Raw genomic sequence first — 23173 nt, 5'->3', positions numbered from 1 at the left:
ATGGTGATAACGTTTTTGGAGTTGGAGATTAGACGAGGAGTCACAAAATTGGGGACGACAAAGATGTTGACATCTACCAGAGGACTACAATGCCACATAAAAAAAAGGGAGGCCATAGGCGCCGGGCCGAGCAGCGTATAACTCAAAGCTAGAATTACCGCGAGTCTTTGAGATCTATTAAGAACGACACGATCTGCGTTTCCAAGTCTGATGAGATTCTTTTGGATCTTGGAAACCAGTTGTCAGGTATGAGTTTTCTCATCTTATGAAGACTACAGGTCGTTGTAAATTTCAATTCTCATCGAAATTCGGTGGGGCGCTTTTGGCGCGGTTAGAGAGATGAAAAATAGATGAAAAAATGGACATACCTAAGAACAATGTCATCTTGAACCATTGTTTTGGGTCTGGATTCTGTATAGCATTTTCCACTCAGGCGAAAGCTTCTCGTGCTGATAACGTGTTGTAAAATCGACGGTATGTGTGCAGTGGAACATAAAGTAAATAAGACACAATATTTACGAGGTTCGATAGGTGTGCCTACGTCCTCCAGGCAGCAGTAGTACTTTCTTTCATTATGTGAAATAATAGGAGTACAAAGATAGCTCTCACTATTTTCTTTCTTCTCTCTAGCCCAACTCATTGGTATTTTATTCTTTATCTCTCTTCTTTCTCTTTTTCATGTCCTCTCTCTTCTTTTCTTTCACCCTCACTTTCTTCCTCCATATGCTCTCATTTTATAGGCCAAAGATTACTGTAACAACACTATTTGCTTTACAAACTTTCTTTATATGAATGATAACCCATCTGATTTTTCTTTAGATGAATAGTAATAAACTATTCATGTGGGCCATCCACATATTACATAACAACATCTTCCTTGTTATTGTAGCGATCAAGTCTTTGGTAAAAATCAAAGATGATTAGTAAAGATGATACTCCTTGCCACAAATGATGGTCAAATATCTACATCAATCTCTAGGAAATTGGCTTGCCTAAGATATTACAGGATACAACGTTCCTCGGTAGGCAAGCTTTTGTTCCAACATTACGTAGTCTTAACCATCCAATATCATTCAACAATATTTGGAATTAACTTTAAACTTGCATTGCAAAACATGTCACTCCATTCACAAACTTAGTCTTTGACAAAGCAAGATAACACAAACACACGTCTAGTACTATAATCTTGTAAGGTGTATTATATATATATATATATATATATATATATATATATATTTACTTATACCTACTTAAGGCAAAAGAAATAATATACGTATATACACAGTGTAGTACTGTTAAGTTTCATAAACAATGTAATATCGTTAAGTTTCATAAACAGTGTAGTACCGTTAAAGCTCTTAAACAATGTAATATCGTTAAGTTTTATAAACAATGTAGTAAGTTTCATAAACAATGTAGTATCATTAAGTTTCATATATAGTGTAGTAAGTTTCATAAACAGTATGTGTGAGGACGAGCAGGTCCCACGCGTTAGTTTTTTTTTAATATCAAAATTATGTCTTTTTCATTAAAATTTAAGTTCTTTTGTCCTTTTTATTAAAATCTAAGTGTTTTTCATTAAAATTTAAGTCTTTTTCATTAATAAAATTATAGCATGATTTTTGGTTAAAATAAACTTAGCCCAAGCTCTTTTCATGAAAATTCCCCTTCTTGGGATTTATATTATGTGCAATTGTAGGGTATATAAGTTTGTGTATTAGTTTTCATTACAAGCAAAAAACGATAATACTATTTTAAGTTAAATTAAGGAGACAAGGGAGAGTTTGAGTGCAAAACATAGTTTAGTGCATTGAAGAGAGAAACCCTATCCACTAGGGCAACCCATCACCTACACTATAAGTTTGTTTATAATGATGATAAAATACTAGATTAACTGATTTGGTATTGTATCAGGTGTTAGATCAAAAGAAAACATTGAGTAGTATGAGATGAACTGTACGTAAGCTTCTTGTTGGTTATCTTTTTTGTTGGTTAGATATATGAGTCATTCCCGATGGTTGATGAGTTGTATTAAATTTCATGATGAGTTTGGAATCATAAAATTGTGTGCTGTTTCTTTTAGCGTGCATAACATCTTGCTTACACTTGACATGCTTATCTTATGTCCGTTGATGATTTCTTTATAAATTATCGTTAAACAACTTTCAGAAAACGAATCCTTTGTCGTTTTAATCCATAATGGACCTAACTCGACAAGGCTCGGCTCAAACACTTAAATTGATGGGAACTTTAAGGAAAAGCACCATGTACTGTTCACTTTAACGAAAAACCACATTTTTACACTAAAAAATCAATCATGGTACTATTCAATTTACCCTTTATTTTGTCCTTATCATTAAAACTCAAAGTTTTCAAACCATTTTCATTAGTTTTCCTTAAATTGATGTCTATTTCACTAGGTTGTATGAACTCTAGTACTGCCATTACACATGAACATTGAACTCTATTGGCTTGTTTTATATTATTTTTTCAAATAATAAACATGTTTAGATTACTTTTGACAAAACAAGTTTAAAATATTTTTATTAGTTTAAAAAACAAACAATTTGATTTTTTTTTTTAAGAAGCATTTGTCGGATACTCTTTTTAAGGATTGCTTTTTCAAGGACTTCAAGGAACGGTTCAAATACGCGGAGTACACGATACTTTTTGTTTCAAACTCAAAGATAAAGAATTTAGAAGTCTTAGTACTATAGTTTAGTGATATTCCTCTTTACTTCTAAGTAAGATTTCTTAAGTTCAATTATCGCTAAAGAAAAATTTGAATCATATTATTGCTAGCCTATTATTAGCCCACACCTCCATTATATTAGTGAAGCTAATATCGTTTGTTAAAAAAACAAAAAAAAATTTAAAAACTTAATGAAATCAAGGTGCCCAAGTCCGACATGATTAAAACCTAATGACTTAATCAAGAAGCCCAAACCAAAGCTTGAAAGAAGTCAGTACTTCCCGTCGTACAAAACACCAAGAAAGTGGTCGGGTATACTACGCTATTAAACTACGGCGCTGCGCCCCGTTTCTAGGAAAAAAAAAAAAAAAAAAACTAGAGTTTTCTGGTATTCTTCCCCCCCCCCCCCCCCCTCTCCTTTTTCTGTAAATTCTGAATTTAATTGGCTTCTTTTGTATTAATATTTTTTTGGGTAGTGTAGAATATAAAAATACAAGTATAGGCTTTCTTCCAATATAAACTCTCCGGGCAAGAGTAATATATTGATTCATATATAACTTCATACATAACTTTGCTGCTCGTTTGAAATTCCAATTAATGGAAAAGTTAATCTCTTTTAGTATTGTTTTGGATTTTCTGAGATTTTATTTAGTGAAAAACCCAAACTTTTCCGCAATGCTTCCTAACTTTCGCCTCAATTCAGCAGCTAATATATTTGTGCATATGTAATTGCATTGGCATTTTAAAAGTATCAGTGCAGTTGAAGAAGAAATCACCAGTAAAAAGGAAAATAAATCTACTCTATTACTAGATAATGATACTTCGAGATATCACTCCTTTTTAGAACAACAACAACCAAGCCTTATCCCACTAAGTTGATTCGCTGTATAATCCAAGAACGCTACTGTGTTTGATTTTGCGTCAAGTCTTCCGTTAACTCAGTGTTTCATATCTTTCACTTTTCAGAATATAATGAAAATTTGTGTTTATTTTTTGTAAGTAAATTTGTGCAATACTAAATACCCCTTTTACTTTAGTTGCATGTGATTTGAGTTCTGGGTTATTAATGCCAGAATCTCTTAATCTCATTTTTCTTTGCCGTGCTAGATTGTAATGAACGAATACATCGGTGATGAAACAAACAATGCACAAGATGTCAAGAACAAAAGGAACATGAACTAGAAGACCCTGAGCTGCGTAAGCTTCTTTTACCGAATGTTGAAGATCTGCCTCTCATCCCTCCCTCTTCTGTTGTCCAACTTCGTCTCTTATTTCGCTCCAGGTTCTTCCTAATGTGTTCATTTGATTTCATTTGATTTTCTAACATGAAAATAACACAACTGTTTGTCTAATCTTAAACTATCTGTTTTTTTTTGTACTTCCAGATTTTATGAAGCCAAGACATGACCAGTACATTTATCGACACGCCAATGGTACAAACCCAACCCTTTTATTTCTGTTTCATATGTGTTTGTGAACTTTTCAACAGTGAAGTTGATTGTTTTTTGAATCGTAACTTTATATGCAAGATTGTGTGTGATTGGCTTGGCTCCAACACATGTGGCTCTTAAGGAAGAAGGGGGTATCATGGCCATTGATTTCAATGTTGGGAAATCTGATCGGAGTGGATTAAAGGTTACTGGAAAGCGCAAGAAGGTATCTCTCCTTCTAATCCCAAAGAGGGAAATTAAACTCTCTCTCTCTCTCTCTCTCTCTCTCTCTCACACACACACACACACACACGCACACATATTTAATACGCCACACATACACATATTTAGTATGCCATAGTGTCACTTCTTATATTGTAGTTTCTAATGAAATTTGTTTTTATGCAGAATGCACAACACTCAGAATCCAACTCAGCCTTGTGTAAGGTTTGCACCAATGATGCTACATATATTGTGAGATAGGAACCTTTTTCGCCTATGTTTTCATTATTTTCCATTCAACTCCTTTTGATGTATGAGGTTTGAATTTTTAATTCTTTTGACAGGTGTTGCGTAAAAGGTTCACTATTGGAAGTGAATGATAGATTAATCAAGCAGCCAGATTTGCTTAATTTAGCAGTAAGAATTAGTTAATACCCTTTTATTAGCAGTTGTCAGATTTTTTACTGTGTAGATCCCTATCTCTGGAGTCAATATTGTTAAATGGAATCAACTTAGGTACGGGTTAAGCATATATCCTTTTTTTATTTGACGTCTTTAACCTTGACATGTATATTTCCATATGTTTGTATCCGAAAAAAAGTCGTTAGTGTCTAGAAACTAGCTAACGTGCTTGGTAAAGGATGAGAAATGCTGAGTCAAGAACAAAGATATGCATTTCAGGTAAATAGCGTTGAGAGGAGAGAGAGAGAGAGTTAGCGTTGAGAGGAGAGAGAGAGACAGTTGGGGGATTAGGATCCCTTTGGTAGTGAAATACCATGAAGATATTTTGCGTTTGAACATACCTTGGGTTGCTTTTGTTTGATCTGGGTCAACGCATGCTACTTCTATTGGTAGAATGTGTAGAAATCTGACATCTTGCAGAAATAGAGAGAGAGAGAGAGAGAGAGAGAGAGAGAGAGAGAGAGAGAGAGAGAGAGAGAGAGAGAGAGAGAGAGAGAGAGAGAGAGAGAGAGAGAGAGAGAGAGAATTGGATCCTCTCCGAGGCAAACCCTTGGGATCCTCTTGATCCATTAACACGGGCCGTTGGATTTTGATCCAACGGCTACAAACAGATGGGTCCCACTAAAAGTTATAATAATTGTAGCTGTTGGATCAAAATCCAACGACCTGTGTTATTGGGTCAGGAGGATCCCGAGAGTTTGCCTTAGAGTGGATCCATTTCCTAGAGAGAGAATGGGTATGTGAAGAATGATTTCTCATTGTGAGTACTAATCCGGTGCCTTTAGTGCATTGTGATATGGTGATCCTCTATTATCCTTAACACACCCCCTCAAGCTAAAAGGAGAGGATCGAATTGAAAGCTTGGAAGTCAAGTAAGCAAATCTATCTGCAGGTAAAGACTTAGTGAAGATGTTTGCTGGTTGAAGCAAAGTGTTGACATGATGCACTGTGGTATGACCAAGAAGAACTTTTTCACAAATGTAATGGTAATCTAATTCTACATGTTTAGTTCTAGCATGAAAAATTGGATTGAAAGCCAAAACAATGGCACTCTTGTTATCACAAAATATACTTGGAGTCTTGAGCAGAGGAAATGAGATATCCTACAAAACTTGCAAACCCAAGTCAATTCAACTGCAGTGTTAGCTAGTGATCTGTATCTAGCTTCTGTTGAGGACCTAGCAACTGTACATTGTTTCTTTACACTCCAAGAAATGAGATTAGATCCTAAAAACACAAAATAGCCACTAGTAGACCTTCTATCCACTGGACAACCTGCCCAATCATCATCAAACCAAGCTGTTAGAACCTCTGACCCTTTGGTAAACCAGAGACCTAAATCAACTGAGCTTTTAATAGCTTGTAGGTGTATAGTACGAGGAGTATGCATATGTTGACAAACTTGATTAACTGCAAAGGCTAAATCAGGTCTTGTCCATGTTAAATACTGAAGTGTACCAACAATTGATCTATATGCTGTGGGGTCAGAAAGTATAGTGCCTAAATGATCCAATTTGGTTGATCAAACTAGAGCATTACACGGGTAGACTTGAAGCATATCATTCTGTTTCAATAGATCCAAAGCATATTTGGTTTGATGTAGAAATAAACCCTTGTCATTTCTCTGGACTTCAATGCTAAAAAAATAATGGATGTCTCCCAAATCTTTGACTAGAAACAATGCTTACATTTTAGAAATAATAGATTGGCAAACTTGAGAAGAACCACCTGTGATGATGATATCATCCATATACTCTAGGATAAAAGTGATAGTGATGTCCCTTTTGATGAATAAGCTGGTGTTAGAATATGAGAAAGTAAAACCCAGAGAGAGAATAACACTGTAAAAAGCTTCATATCAGGCTCCGGGAGTCTGTTTTAAACCATAGAGTGACCTTTTAAGCTTACAAACATGTGTAGGTTTAGTTGAATCAATGAAATCAGGAGGCTGCACCATGTAAACATCTTCTTTGAGAGAACTAAAAGTCTTTGAAAAAATCAAAAGCTTCATGTTGATGAAATCCCTTAGCCACAAGCCTAGCCTTGTACCTTTCTATAGTGCCATCAGCCCTATGTTTTATTTTGAAAACCCACTTACATCCAACTAAGTTGTATTGAGGATTAAAAGGAACCAAATCCCAAGTTCAAGTAGTTTGAAGAGCTTGGAACTCATATTTCATTACTGCCATCCAATAAGGATTCTTATAAGCCTGTAAGTAAGTGGTAGGGTAGGTGGAAGTGTAGTGAGAGGCTTCACTATGAAGGGATGGTGATGCTTTGTTTGGTTTGAAAATACCTGACTTTGCTCTTGTAGTCATATGATGTTGATTAACTAGAATCTGAGATAAATGTGGCACTGTAATTTACTGGTTCTTGAAAGACAGATGGTTGTGATAATGCCTGTGAACCTTGAGAGTCTTGAGAATTACCATAAGGAGAACACTGAGAATTGTAGTGTGATTGCTGAGAAGATGATGTGGTAGTGGACAATGTAGAAGTTGGAGCCAATGGTTGAATAGGTATTGTAAATGGCAGGCAAGTTGTAGAAGTTTGGGATGAAGATTATGAAGGTGAAAAATGCTGAAAAGATGACCACTGCTTGAAAAGAAATACAGATTCATAAAAAACCACATGCCTGGAAACATACAATATGTTTGTAGTTGGATCAATACACTTATATCCACTGTGATTGAGACTATACCCCAGAAACACACAAAGTTTGCTCTTTGTATCTAGCTTATGTTGTGCATAAGGCTACAACCAAGGATAACATGCACAACCAAAAGTTTTCAAAGTATGATACTTAGGAAAGGCTTTGAACAATAATTCCTAAGGACTGATATAAGAGGACTGAGAAGGTAATCTGTTGATGATATACACAGCTGTTTGAAAAGCATCCACCCAATACTTAGATGGCAATGCACTTTAAAACAATAATGTTCTACCCATATCAACTACATGTCTGTGTTTTCTCTCTGCACACCCATTCTGTTCAGGGTGTAAGGGCATCTGAGTTGATGTGTGATGCCTTGAGTATTAAGAAAAGTTTGTAACTCATTGTTAAGGAACTCACCCCTTGAATCAGACCTTAAACATTGAAGTTTGCTTGTAAACATATTTTGAACTTTAAGAACAAAGGTCTTAAGTGTAGAGCATACATCAGATTTGTAGTGAAGTGGATAAAATTTCAACTATACTTGGTGAAATAATCAACCAAAATGAGATAGTATTTATAACCAGTACATGAGGGAGTGGGAGAAGGACCACATACATCGGCATGAACAAGATTAAATGGCCTATTGGTAGTACAAGGCAAAACAAAAAATGGTAATCTAGAGGCCTTCCCCAATTGACATTCAGAACATACAAACTGTTTATGCAAAGTACCAACTACTAGTAATTGACCTTTATTTAAAACCTTAGAAAAGGTTGCACTAGAAGGATGTCAAAGCCTTCTGTGCCAGACATGAATATTACATTTGGCAATCATCAAAGCTTGTGAAGATATGGCAATACTAGAAACAACATTAGATGGATTCCAGTAAAATGGATATAGTATTCCTTCACTGGGGCCCTAGAAGAGCATCTTCCTAGTGCTTAGATCCTTTATGTAAAACCCAAATGGATCAAAAGTCAGAGAGCACCAATTATCATACACAAATTTATAAACTAAGAGCAAATTATGTGATGCTTGAGGCACAAGTAACACATTATGCAGTTTAAAAACAGCATTAGAAGTTCGAATTAAGGCAGATCCAGTATGAGAGATACACAAACGTTTACCATCTCCTACAAACAACTACTCAGTGCTTGTGTATGGAATTGCAGAATTGAGAGATGCATGATCTGGTGTAAAATGATGTGTAGCACCGCTGTCAGTAAGCTAATAACTAGGAGAAGACATTTGAGAACCAGTCATGGCATTCATCCCCATGGGAGAATTGTGAGGAAGTTGAGCAGCAAATTGTGCAAGACGCCCATAAGAAAGAGCAGAGTGACGATGTTGATTGCAGAGCTGACATGGAATGGATTTTCCAGAGTAGTAACTGCCTTGAGAGTTACCAGAAAAAATAGAGCATGAAGAAGCAGCACCAAGGACTCCTCTAGAATTGTTGTTGTTATTTGTGCAATTAGCTCCAAAATTCCGATTATGATTGTATCGATTTCGATTTTGATAAAGGTCGTACCCAGTGCACAAGGCTCCCGCTTTACGCAGGCTCTGGGAGAGGTGAATGTCGGCTAGCCTTACCCCCATTTTATGGAGAGGCTGCTCCCAAGTCTCGAACCCGAGACCTACCGCTCATGGGCGAAGGCACTTGCCATCGCACCACGATTTTGATAACGGCCACAAAAATTATCTCTGTTTGATGAGCCTTGCTAAGCATTGTAAGCATGAAATGGTGTTGAGGAGGAAGAAGATGAGAATCTTGATTTGCGCTTTGCAGAGAAATTTCTTTGCTCAGAAGAAGGCCATAAAGTTGATCAATATTAATAGATTCAATTCTTGTCATAATTGAATCAACAAAAGATTCATAATTATCAAGCAAACCAGCAAGTGTATAAGCAACAAGATCGAAATCAGAAATCGGTTCACTAGCAGCAGCTAGTTTGTCAGAAATGTCTTTGATTGAATTTAGAAAATCAGTCATTGTTGAATCGCCTTTTTGGATTGTCTGGATCTTAGCATAAAGGCTATGAACATAAGTGCAAGAAGCACCAGCGAATCGACACTCAAGAGATTGCCATAAAGATCGAGAATCAACCATTCCAATTGTTAGAGGAAGAAGATCTTCAGCAAGAGTTGAATTGATCCAAATCATTAGAATTTGATCACGTTCGCACCATACCTCATAAGCAGGGTTACGAATGCGAGATCCAGAAGAATCAAAGATACACTTAGGAGGACAAATATCATCTCCGTTAACAAGACCAAAATGCTTGTAGCGTTTAACATAGGCGTGAAAAGACTACACCAAGTAATGTAGTTCTGCTCATTCAGCTTAGTTGCTCATTCAGCTTAGTCGGAAGTGAAGGATCGATTCGTCGTGAGACTATGGTGGCGATGTAGAAATTTGACATCTTGCAGAAATCAAGAACTAGAGAGAGAGAGAGAGAGAGAGAGAGAGAGAGAGAGAGAGTGGATATTGGAAGAATGATTTCTCAGTAACCTTTCACGGTACACTTTACAAAAGAATATATAGGCATATAAATAATTGTCTTATCTAGTAATTACTTAACCACTAAGGTAGATTACTTAACCACTAAAGTGAGTACTAATCTGGTGCCTTGTGTGCACTATGATATGGTGATCCTCTATTACCCTTAACAGAATGCATCGATTGGTCAGTTATCTAAGATTTCATACGGAAGGTATCTGAAGGTTTTGAGATGATCAGTTGTATTGGGATTGTTTCTGAACCCTATGATTGATTAAGAACGGCATTGATGGTAGTGGTGATGTGGGCTTAGAATTCCTAAGTAACTTGAACTTGTGGAATTGAAAAGATACTGCAAGCTTCTTCCCTTATACATGCTTGATTTTTACATCTAAAGATACCCTCAGGGCATCACGCCATTGCATTTATTGTTGTGCATTTTCTTTTTTTACACTTAGCGTCTTTTTTTACAGTCCTTTATACTACTGCTGCGATTTATAGCCTGGTTGCTCATTCTTCATTCTTATTCCTCCCATTCCAGGCAGATAGAGAAGGATATCTTACCATTATCATGCCAAGGCCAGCAGATTGGCTCAAAGTCAAGGATTCGCTGTTAAGCCTTGAAGATTACCAAAAAGCTGAGGGAAGTTTCTTGACTCGTTCTGAAGTTTGCAAATTGCACTCTTTCATCACTGATCCTGGATGAAAAAGAGAAAACATTGAAATCTGCCGTCTCATCATGGTGCATACGAGTTTACCCATCACTTATTCCTTGATTGTGAGTGACACAGCTTGATGTCTTATTGCTTTTGGCAGTTACAACGCATACAAGTGGTACATGTTCTCCCCTGCTTCTGTATCATGTATACCGTCAAATTTGTATAATTTCAGAAAATATGATGGTTTTAATAAAGAAAATGCAGTACATTCTTTACATTGTTTTGTAGCATTACATTCTTCTGATTGAACTGTATAGTCAGGTAATTACTTGATTCATTGCGACTAATCTGCTAAATTAAGGGCTGATGTAGTTTATGCGCCATTTATGAAAGAATTGTTCTAGTTGGACTGCAACACACCTATCTATTTTAATTTGTTCTGCCTTTTTTAGGTAATGATTATTGACTTTTCAACGGATCTCTTGTCGATTTTCTGCATACGAAAAGGAGAACACTAGAACTCAAAAGGAGAACAATTACGATAACAGCGAAACATTAATTTCATATCAATTATTAAACAAAAATAAAAATTCATATGAAATTCTAAAAGCACACATTTGTTTTTCTTTATTAAGGATTAAAATGATATGCTAATGACAGATTGAGATTTCACTGCCCTTGCCGTTACTTAAACAACATACTAAGAACAATAACAGAAGAAACCGCACAATAAAATTATCAAATTTCTACTTTTAATATTTGATGTAACCGGCCGAAGTATTCACGTCCTTTATAAGAGTCCCAAGCACTGGTGCCAACAAACACTTAGAGGTATCTTCCCTGTAAAAGAACCCTAAGCACTTACAGTCCTTGTCACACTTGGCCCTGCACTCTCCGACCTTCATTGGACCATCTCCACCATCCAAATAAGGACTCAGAAAGTGCTCAACATCCGCAACCTTGTAGTAGTTCGCTTTTGCCCCACTCTTACACTGTCCCAACTTTGGGGCTACACAGCCCTTGCTCCAACCCAGAAGCCCTTTCGGGCTGGGGCACCCCACACACATGCCCCTACTACAGTACCCATATGAACCACATTTAGAAGGCAATGCACATTCTCTAATGAAATAGTTCGAAAAGAATGCGAAGCTCTCTTCCCAGTTCATGCTGTTCACTTTGTCATAATAAGTATAGGCCTTGAGATTGCCATCGGACCCGAGTCTTAGAAATGAGTACGTAGCATTGTAGTTGAGCTTGTTAAGGTTGATTTGTGTTGCGCTGCCAACGGGACGAACTTGTAGGAGGCGCCTCTTGCTTTGTGGTGGTGGTGGTGGAGCATTAATGTCCTGGTTTACATTGAACACAAGCTCATAAGCAATGGCATCTTCGAAGCCATTCGTAGTCTGACAATCAAAGGTTACAGTGCTTCCATAGTCAGTTCCTGTCCACCCGCCATATATAAGACGCTGGCCAGCGTTGTTCAAGTACATACCGAAACCGGTCTTGTCAAGAACCATACTGTATGACCCATCAGAGCTATCAGTATCAGATTTGCGACTAACAAGCTTGTTACGACCATTTGTTCTGATTGATTGCCCCACTAGAAGAGTATCGGTAGGGTAATCAAAGCTCTGCCATATGAATCTTCCATTCTTGTCATGGAGGACCAAGTTACCGTTTTGAAGTAACTTGATGCCCGTAACACCTTTGTTGGCTGTGTTTGTTTGCCAAACAACAGTCCCATCTGCTTCTCCGAGGACTAAGTTTCCTTCCTTGCCAAAAGAGAGTGTGGCTTTCTCGTGAACCGGGTGATTCCGGTTTGCATCCCAGACCCACCGTACTTCATCATTGGGAACACCGGCTCTGATGGCGAATATGTAAGAATCTGGGGTGGTGTTGTAGAAGCATAACCCGAAAGGATTTGTATAGAAAGTATGGGAATTTGTTTGGATCACGCGGTAGGTAGCATGATATTCAATGTTTCCGTCTCCTAATTTGCCTTGGTTGATGAATTTGAAGGTTAGGTTTGCAGGGACTTGGGCTTGAATGGGAATGGCAAACAGGAAGGCAATGAGGGAGAAGAGTAGGAGAACAGCTGAATGTGAAGTTTTAGTTGCCATTTGGTGATATTTGCTACTCGTTCTTGTGGAGGATATATAGGCAATTCTAGTGTGAATATCTCAATAAGGCTGGGATCACCAAATTTAATCATTAAATAAAACGTTGCCACATCATTTAAATTGGGCAGTGATTTTCACACTTCTGTTTTCTTTTATTTTATTGCATTGCATTCCTTGTTTTCGTCTCTTGATTCTCGTATGATTTATTCAATGTAAGTGCAAGATGAAAGAGAATATAGGGCGAGAAAAGAGGAATGCGAAAATAACTTGCACAAAACGATGCTTCTGAATGCTCTAAATGTGTAGGGTATACACCTTTAGGGAGAGAAGGTAATTGAAGAAGGGCCATCTTATCCACTAGCAACAAGTTGTATATTTTGTTTGCTCAGTCAAACGAACTAGATGTATCTTGGTGTTGCACACTCCAATTAATCTTCGTATATTGCCTTAGCCCTTTCCCACGGTTGTATAAGCTATAGATCTTTTAGATCGACTTTCATGAAACGGGTGTAGCCGTAACAACTTCTCTCTATATCTCTTCATTTGACTTATCAACGTGAACTGAAAGAGAATACAAGCGAACATTCCAAAATTTGAAAGAAAAGTCTTTCCAAGAGTCCCTAAATTTGCAGTTGAAGTTTCCACGCCTACTCTCGACCTCTGAAAAGTCTACATTAACGACCCGACCACACTTTACTCCTCTAGCTACCACATTAATCTTCCGGGCAGAGAGTTGGTGCACTGCACAGCTAGCAAGCCACGACTGAATGCTAGTTCAATCGAATGTGAGAAAAGAGGAGTGCAAAAATAACTTGTACAAATCGATGCCCTCTTGGATGCTCTATATGTTTAGGGTATATACCTTCAGGGAGGGAAGGTAATAGATGACAATTCAATAAAGGACAGCTGGGGAGACAACTTAAAGATGCAGAACCATCTTATCCACTAGCAACAAGGGGTATACAGGCGAACAGTTTAAAATTTGAAAGAAAAGTCTTTCCAAGAGTTCCCAGAATTTGAAGTTGAAGTTTCCACACCAACTCTCGACCTCTGAAAAGTCTAGAGTCATAACCCGACCACACTTTACTCTAGCCACCACAGTAATCTTCTCAGCAGAGAGTTGGTGCACTGCCCAGCTAGCAAGCCATGAATGAATGCTGGTTGCTGGAGAACATGGTCTCTTACCAAGTTGTGCTAGCGTCGGTCGTGTTCATGCACGTGGTGCAACTTCAGCCATGCATGAATGTAAAACGATATCTTGCTACATTGAGAGTGCAAGCACAAGTCCAAAACCGGCGTCCAATTAAGGCTATCTCTTGAATTGGAGATAGTTAAACAGCATTTTAGGATTAAATCGAAATCGAAATTGTCAATGACTAAAGTAGCCCTCATAGTTCAATATAAATAATTGCTTGCTCCCAAAGCTTCACAGCATAAACCAGCCAAACATGTCTTCCCCTTCACTAACCGTGTCACTGTCCTCCATAGTCATTATCTCGCTCTTTGCCTTCATTGCTCAAGCCCAAGTTCCAGCAAATGAAACTTTCAAGTTTGTCAACGAAGGAGAATATTGGCCAAATATTGTAGAATATGATGCAAGCTATCGCATGCTTTCTCTCTTTGCCTCCCCCTTCCAATTCGCTTTCTACAACACCACCCCAGATGCCTTCACTCTTGCTCTACGCATGGGTTTGAGGAGGTCGGAGTCGGGGTTTTATTGGGTTTGGGAGGCCAATCGGGGAAAACCGGTCGGCCAAAATGCCACCTTCGCATTTGGGACTGATGGGAACCTGGCCTTGGCCGATGCCGATGGCCAAGTGGCTTGGCAAAGCAACACCGCCAACAAAGGTGTGGTAGGCTTCAAGTTGCTTTCAACTGGCAATATTGTACTTTATGACTCAAAGGGTAACTTTGTTTGGCAAAGTTTTCACCACCCATCAGACACTTTGTTAGTGGGTCAATCTCTGCGTGCCGGGGGAGTAAGCAAGCTTGTGAGTCGGGCCTCGGAGGTAGAAAACAAAGACGGGTCTTATAGCTTGGTGATGGAGCCGAAAGGTTTGTCTTTGTACTACAAGAGCAAGAACTCACCAAGACCATTACTCTACTTCACATCCTCCAAATGGATCAATGTTCAAAAGGGCTCACTGAACCATGTGACACTGAAAGCTTCGCCGGACACTCATGAGGGTTTTGCTTACGACTTGAGCTTGGACTACGTTGAGGGAAACTCCTCCACCGGCGGAAATGTCCTTCTTGCTAGACCCAAATACAATAGCACATCAACATTCCTTAGGCTGGAAATTAATGGAAATTTGAGGCTTCACACTTACTATAGGATACTACGTTACGGTGCATGGGAGGTGACCTTCAGTCTTTTCGATAAAACTTCAAAATGGGAAAGCGAGTGCCAATTGCCGGAGCGATGTGGGAAGTTCGGCATTTGTGAGGACAGCCAATGTGTTGCTTGCCCATCTTCTAAGGGACTATTGGGTTGGAGCGAGACTTGTGAGCCTGAGAAGCTAACTTCTTGTGATCCAAAGAGCTTCCACTACTACAAAGTTGAAGGGGTTGATCATTTCTTGAGCAAGTACACAAAGGGGGACTCAATCAAAGAGAGTGATTGTGCTAAGAAGTGTACATTGGATTGCAAATGTTTGGGCTACTTCTACAACCAAGATACATCAAAGTGTTGGATTGCTTATGATTTGAAAACCCTAACTAAAGTTGCTAATTCCACTCATGTGGGTTACATCAAAGCACCTAACCACTAGATGATAAAGCTACACAGAAAGTAGAATGTGAAATGGCAATCTAGTGGTATTTTTTGTGTATTTTCTTGCATGTTGAGTATAATTTGGTGAACTGGACAACTTAAATGTCATTTGTAATGCATGTCAGCAGAAATAATACTTATTTGGAAAATAATCTTGGATTTTGGAAGTTGGAAGTTGGTTGTTTATTTGTTTCAAGGGTGATGATACAAATGCTTTTCATGTTAATTATCAGGTTGGAATATAGTGGCTGTTTTTGTTGAGTAGGGTTCTCTCCCCTTCAAATCTCTTTTTATCTTATTTGAACGGTCACAATTAAGTTATATTAACATTCTATGTTAACTTTTTTATAGAGAGAGAGAGAGAGAAAAAAAAAGTGAAAAAGGAAGAGAGGGAAGGAGAGTAAATTTGGAGAGGAGATAATCCTACAATTTTTTAATTTGGAGACTTTGGATGCGGTCCTTAGTTATGAATATTCTTTGATTGAAACCTTGTTGGTTTTTAATTTTTGATTGAGGTCCCTGAAATTAATGTGATAATTTATTTTTATGTACATTACTATATTTTTTTAAATTAGAAATTAGAAATTTTAGTTGTTTATATAAATGAGATTTTAAATAAAAAAACCATAATTTGTGGGATTAAAAATATTAAAAAATAAATATACTATTGTATATAAACATGGGTACATTCATCAAAATCAACCAAAAAATTTATTGTATCAAAACATGGGTACATTCTTCAAAATCACAAAAAAATAGAAAAAGAAGGATATTAGGCTTAATAACATTAGTAAATTTCTTCTATTAAACTTGACATGGATACATTTTAAAATCAAAGAAAAAAAGAATGTACCCATATAAGTTTAAAAATGGATTAGAAAAAAAATTGAATAGATTTTATACAAAAAAAGGATACATTTTACATATAACAAATTGGTATATTTAACAATGAGTACATTTTAAGATTGAAAAGTTTTACATGAATGGGTACATATAATTAGCATGGGTACATTTAGCAAAATAAAAAGTACAAACACAAAAAAAAATATATGGGTACAAATACAAATAAAAATATGGGCACAAAAATAAATTAATATATGGGTACAAATTAAAACTGAAAAGAAAATTGGTACAAGTTAAAAAAGAATTACAAATTAAAAATGGGTACAAACTAAAACTTAAAATATATGATAAAAAATTTAGTCATAAATATAAATATACTAATTGTAACATTTTTAACATTAAATGAATATATTTAGAAATAAAAAATATTTTATTATTGAAATAATTAACGATGTTATTAATACACAAGGACCTTGATCAAAAATTGAAAAGGAATAAGATTTTAATCAATGAAGTAACAAAATGAATGATGAGAACCTAATTTCTCCTTTCTTATTTTTATTTTTTCATGAAAATCATGATAAAGCACCATTTTAGGATCTTCTTCTATCTTAAACGGAGTTGAAAATTTGCTGTCTCTAGAAACAATGTCTAAAAACGAAGGGAAATATATAAAAAACCAAAATATAAAAAATTGGCCATGCACAAATTATGCACACCATGCACAAAATCAAAATGATGAAAATATCCACATATAAATTGTACACTCACAAGTGATGACGTCATTTTTTTTTTTATTGGAAGAGAGAGTTGTGAGCTCTAGGTTTTTTGGTTGAACTTATATCTGTGAGCATATCATGTGCATATCGTGTACATACAGTAGCGCAAGTACAATACCACACTTCCAATCAAACTCGATATATGGTTGTTTGAATGAATGATGGCTGTGGAAGAACATGATCTAAGACTGAGTTGTACAAGCAGTAGTCGTGCCCACACACGTCGCGTAATATCAGGCATGTCTGATGTAAGACGAACTGTGCAAGCATAAGTTGGCGTCCAGACAAGTTTACCATTTGCATCGCAGATATCTTAAACATAATTTTGATCATCAAAATTTAATCCAAATTATAAATTTGTCAATAACTACAGTAGCCCTCATAGTTAAATATATATAAATGTTTGCTTCCAAAGCTTTAGAACATAAACTACCCAAAAATGTCTTCCCCCCAACTAACCATGTCACTACCCTCCATAGTCATTTTCTCACTCTTCTTCTTTTCCGATTATGGGGCTGTGTTTGGTGAGATCTCCAGCATGGAATGATGGTTTGTGGTCTGCGGCAGGTACTTCAATGGCGGCAGAGGAAGCTGGTTTTTTTAGGATTTTTATTGTTTCTCTGTTTTTCTGTTTAGGGCTCTTCTCTTGGGTTGGGCTCTCGTTAAGTACTGTCTTGAGGGTTCCTTTTTTGTTTTGTGCTTTAAAATGTAATTGGGCCCATGTATGTACTTTTTTTATTTTTGAGTACAAGGCCCCATGTATGTACTTATGCTCTCTTGGTAATGAATTTTATATTCGATAAAAAATAAAAAAAAAGTTCCAGCAAATCAAATTTTCAAGTACATCAATGAAGAAGGAGAATTTGGGTAGCTTGACAATTTCTTGCACGATCTGTTAGCTCGACATGAATAATACAAAAATAATGGATTTCAGGTCAGTTTGTTAACGATTTGGGTTGTTATCGGGTCACTTATTAAGAATTCGCAAACAATTCGGGTTGTTATTGAGTATCTCGTTAAGAATCCGTAAACGATTCAAGTTGTTATCGGATCACCTATTAAGAACACAATAAGATATCATTTGCTAGATTTAGTTGTTAGGCTTGTCAATTTCTTACATGTCCGTTAACCCGACACAAAATGATACGACCCATTAACGAATTAGATCACCAAATAAGATCACAACAAACATGACCTATTTGTCAGGCCTAACATAGTATGATACAAGCTATCACATGCTTGCTCTCCCTGTGCTTCCCTCTTGCACGAAAAAAAAAATTACACATGACATTGTATTATTAAGCTGAGATGCTACAATAACAGTAAACCATTCCATGTAAGTCATTTCTTAATAGAAAGAAAGCCACTATTACCAGTTACTACCCTAAACACCAACCATGTGGCCCCTTAATCACTCTTAACTAACTTAAGCATCAAAGACTCTTCTGCTTGTACCAAACTGGTGCCATTCTATATTTTCTTTCCATGTAGATTATCTAGCATCCCCACCTGTTAACTAGAGCACGCCATTAGAGGCCACCTTCATCCACCACTCATTGGTCTAACTTTTTTTTTTTTTGGGTTAACAACAGAGCATAAGCCCAAAAGAAAAGGAAAATTACATAGGCATATCACGAGGTCACGAGACTCCAACTATATCTACAACTAGTAACCGATGACAAGAAGGATGAGCTTGTTCAAAAAAGAATGTACTCAAACTGCATGACAAACTGAAACGAGCCAAATCATCAGCAACAAAATTCTTTTCACGATAGATATGACGAATTTCACAAGACCAAATTTAGTGCATAAGGGCACGACAATTCAGTATTAAACTTCCCAGAGGGTGATTATCCACTTTTGCATTTGAAATCATTGAACCACAAGAGCATAATCTGATTACATCATAATCTTCTTAATTTCATTTTCCATACAATTTACAGCCCAATAAAAACTCTCCAAACTTCAACACATAGAATCTCACCTCAACCAAGATTAGCACAAAAACCAGAAACTCATGTCCTAACGAGTCTCTGAGGACACCGCCATCACCAATGAAATTGGCCTCCCCCTTGCGACACCCTTCAACATTAAGCTTTACCCAACCCTCAAGAGGAGGTTTTATCAACAAGTCTAGTGAACTGTTGGATTTCAACAATCCGAACTCTCTATTTTGTAAGTCTCGATTCATAGATCATCCTTGCAAAAATTCAATTTAATCCGAAACTATTTGCTTGTGTAATTAACACATTGAAATTTCATTGTTTCTTAGGAACAAAATGTTCGTCAATTTCTTTGAACTCAGTTAGATGCCTCAAATATTTTCGATTTAGCTAATACTTTGTAAGATGATCTATGAGGTGCAACTTGAAAAATAGACGGTTTGGATTATTAAAGTTCGATGTGGTAAGGACTCAACAAGCAATCCCCATTTTTATAAAAAATAAAAAATAAAAAATAGGGATTCCTTCCTTTAAAGACTTTCTATATATATAAGCCTCCCACGAGGAGAAACTGAAGTTGGCATCTGGTTAATCGTATATGTTACTTGCTAACAAATGAGAATTTGAATTTACAAACGAAATTAACTTGGCTGCTCAATAATTGAGAAGGAATTCCTACTTTGTAAGTATCATTTTTGTAAAAAAATCAATTAAATATGAGATCATTTGGTCATCCAAATATATAAAAATAGATAAACGAATTTAATAAAAGAATTACGAATTATCTATCTGTTCTTGCAATTGATTGACTGATTGACTAAACAAATTTAGTTTTAATTAATTTTTTTTATAGAAATAATCTTTATAGAGTGATTTATATTATGAACGATTCCGATCATTAATAAGAAATTCTGTAAATCGTTCTGCTAGTAAATGAATTGAGGAGTAACACGATTCAGGACCATCTCATCTTTCTTTGGACCCGGAATCTCGTTCATATTGCTAAAGATAAAATATATTAACTGTCAAAACTTGTCCATCTAAATTTCTAAATTTTGTGTGGATAAGATCTAATATGGAAAGGTTGTTGATGTTTAAACTTTGTGTTTGGTGAGTCATACGTGCACATGCATGAGTGGGTTTGACCGTTTGAGCCCTTTAGTTGAAACATGCCTCATGCCGAAATGGATTGATGGAGTGTGCTGGAGCCTGGCTTGTAGCTGGAGTACATTATCTAGTAGCCTCCCTGTTTGACAAGAAAGTTGGTCCGTCGGCCATCACAGTATGCGCCCCCTGAGTAATTACATCCCCAAGTTGCTAGATTTTTTGTTTCGTCAAATCAAGTTGCTACATATTTCACCAAATAACAGTTGTGTACAGTTATCACTTTCACGACAATTTTATTATATTTTAGTGTGTATCATGTACTGAATACGTGACTAATGATTCGTTCGTAAAAATTCAACAATTAAAAATCTAAATATAGTATACTCTGGCGCATAGTAAAAAACTTTAACATGAAAGTTGATCCACATATAAAAATTGTACCCTACTGATACCAAAATGTAGGGTTTCCATATTGTTCAAATTTGGCGTTTAAAGACTCCAAAGCAACTGTTGCCCAAAAAAGAAAAAAAGACTCTCAAGCAACTAGATGAATTTTTTGACCATCATTTTCAAGATCCAAATTCACATTCAGTCCAAATCTATGTAAAAGTTTAAACTCTCGTTCGATGACTGTGGTTAGCCCTCATACACTAGTATAAATTAATAGACCACCATGTCATTGCTCTACAACATAAGGCCATCTCCAACCGAAGGGTTCAGAGGGTCGGAGGGCTGAAAATAACCTGAAACCGTCTCCAACCGAGGGCTAGGCCAGAGGGCTCTGGAATCTAGGAGGGCCCATGGAATCAAAGAGGGCTAGAAGCTAGAGGGTTGGCTATTTTTTTTTTCTTAATGTTTTGTTAATTTTGTCGGTTATAACCGACATGATTTCTTAAGAAAAAATTCAAATGCAACGGCTAGTAGCCGTTGCATTTGTTTTTTATTTTTTTTACAGTTTTATTATTATTTTTTATTTACAAAAATTTTCATATAACTTCTATTTTTTCCTATAACTTCTATTTCACAAAATTTGTTTCATATTTTTTTTTAAATTCCATTTTTTTCCTATAACTTCTATTTCACAAAATTTGTTTTTAAATAATAAATTATATTTGGTCCTATGGCCCTTTGGCCCTCAGTTGGAGACGGCCTAAACAATGCAGTTCCCAACCTTCACCATGTCATCGGTTGGAGATTGCCTAAACAATGCAGTTCCCAACCTTCACCATGTCATTGTTCTCCTTCTTTCTTTTCTCACTATTTGCATTCATTGCTCAAGCTCAAGTTCCAGCAAATCAAACTTTCACGTACGTCAACGAAGGAGAATTTGGGCCTTTCATTACAGAATATGATGCAAGCTATCGTATGCTTGATCCTTTTGCCGCCCCCTTCCAACTTGCTTTCTACAACACCACCCCAAATGCCTTCAGTCTTGCTTTGCGCATGGGTTTGAGGCGGTCGGAGCCGCTCTTTCGGTGGGTTTGGGAAGCCAACAGGGGAAACCCAGTCGGCGAAAATGCCACCCTAACATTTGGGACGAATGGAAACCTCATCTTGGCCCATGCCAATGGCAAAGTGGCTTGGCAAACCAACACCGCCAACAAAGGTGTGGTAGGCTTCAAGTTGCTTCCAAATGGCAACATGGTCCTTCACAACTCAAAGGGCAAGTTTATTTGGCAAAGCTTTGATTACCCAACAGACACTTTGCTCATGGGTCAATCTCTGCGAGCTGGGGCGGTAAGCAAGCTCGTAAGTCGTGCAGTTGAGAAAGAAAACAAAGATGGACCTTACAGCTTGGTGATGGAGCCCAAAGGGTTGGCTTTGTACTACAAAAGCAGCACTCTCCAAAACCGCAACTCTACTTCTCATTTTCTCAACGAATTACTATTCAGGACTCACTGGTCCTCGTGACACTAAATGGTGCCCCAGAAACTGATGAGGGTCATGCTTACGACCTAACCCTAGATTATGGAGTGGCCAACTCTTCCTCAAGTGGAAACATTTATCTCGATAGGCCTAAATACAACAGCACATCAATGTTCCTTAATTAGGCTCGGAATCGATGGGAATGTCAAGTTTTACACTTACAACGACAAGGTGGATATTGGTGCATGGGAGGTGACCTTCGCTCTTTTTGATAGAGATAATTTGATATGGGAAACTGAGTGCCAATTGCCTGAGCAATGTGGGACATTTGGCCTTTGTGAGGACAGTCAATGTGTTGCCTGCCCTTCTTCTAAGGGACTATTGGGTTGGAGCAAGAGTTGTCCGCTTGAGAAGCTGACTTCATGCGATGCAAAAAGCTTCCACTACTATAAAGTTGAAGGGGTTGATCATTTTTCGAGCAAGTACACTAGTGGAGCTGCTATGAAAGAAAACGATTGTGCTAAGAAGTGCACTTCGGACTGCAAGTGTTTGGGCTACTTTTTCAAACAGGATACATCAAGATGTTGGATTGCTTATGATTTGAAAACATTGACCAAAGTAGCCAATTCAACTCATGTGGGTTACATCAAGGCACCTAACCACTAAAAGTGGGTTATATCAATTTAAGTACACCTAGAATGGGATAGATCACTTTATTACTGTATTTGCATTTGGTCCATTTTAGTTATCGGGTCAGAGCCTTGTGTTTTTGAGAGATTATGACGATTTCATGTACTTTCAGGTAGCCTCTAGGCCTTTGCATAAAAGTATTAATTTCGTGAAGCGCAAATATTTTTTTATTTTTTATTTTTCATTACAGAATATGATACAAGCTATCATATGTTTGCTCCCTTTGCTACTGCACAAACAGAAAATTACACATGATATTGTAGAATTGAATCACAATAATGGTGAACAATTTTAGGTAGGTTATTTCTTAATAGAAGGAAAGCCAATATTAACTTTTATAGGTATATAATAACCATTTACTACCCTAAACACTACCATGTACATCACGTGTTTTTATGTAAGTGGTGAGAAATTTTATTTTTTAAGTTATT

At 36.9% G+C, this 23173-nt stretch overlaps 2 protein-coding genes, 1 non-coding gene and 2 pseudogenes across 3 annotated transcripts; 3 read left to right on the top strand and 2 right to left on the bottom strand.

Moving 5' to 3' along the window:
* Nucleotides 1-3805: 3805 nt before the first annotated feature.
* LOC126589939 (uncharacterized) lies at nt 3806-10898 on the top strand (annotated as a pseudogene).
* LOC126591680 (small nucleolar RNA Z247) lies at nt 9257-9395 on the bottom strand. The gene has a single exon (XR_007612488.1). It is a non-coding gene; the product is annotated as a small nucleolar RNA Z247 (small nucleolar RNA).
* A 324-nt stretch (nt 10899-11222) lies between the features above and the next one.
* Nucleotides 11223-12853, bottom strand: LOC126589935 (EP1-like glycoprotein 2). Its single transcript, XM_050255381.1, has one exon. It carries the CDS (start codon nt 12739-12741, stop codon nt 11374-11376), a length of 1368 nt encoding a protein of 455 aa, XP_050111338.1. The 5' UTR covers nt 12742-12853; the 3' UTR covers nt 11223-11373.
* Nucleotides 12854-14081: 1228 nt separating this feature from the next.
* Nucleotides 14082-15666, top strand: LOC126589937 (epidermis-specific secreted glycoprotein EP1-like). Its single transcript, XM_050255382.1, has one exon. It carries the CDS (start codon nt 14190-14192, stop codon nt 15510-15512), a length of 1323 nt encoding a protein of 440 aa, XP_050111339.1. The 5' UTR covers nt 14082-14189; the 3' UTR covers nt 15513-15666.
* A 5225-nt stretch (nt 15667-20891) lies between these two features.
* Nucleotides 20892-22912, top strand: LOC126589936 (epidermis-specific secreted glycoprotein EP1-like; annotated as a pseudogene).
* The last annotated feature ends 261 nt before the right edge of the window (nt 22913-23173 follow it).

Source organism: Malus sylvestris, chromosome 11, assembly GCF_916048215.2.
Source record: "Malus sylvestris chromosome 11, drMalSylv7.2, whole genome shotgun sequence".
Classification (NCBI taxonomy): domain Eukaryota; kingdom Viridiplantae; phylum Streptophyta; class Magnoliopsida; order Rosales; family Rosaceae; genus Malus; species Malus sylvestris.
This window is presented reverse-complemented; position numbering and strand designations above follow the sequence as displayed.

Coding starts and splice junctions, on each gene's coding strand:
- LOC126589935 (XM_050255381.1), bottom strand. CDS start 12,741: ATGGCAACTAAAACTTCACATTCAGCTGTTCTCCTACTCTTCTCCCTC.
- LOC126589937 (XM_050255382.1), top strand. CDS start 14,190: ATGTCTTCCCCTTCACTAACCGTGTCACTGTCCTCCATAGTCATTATC.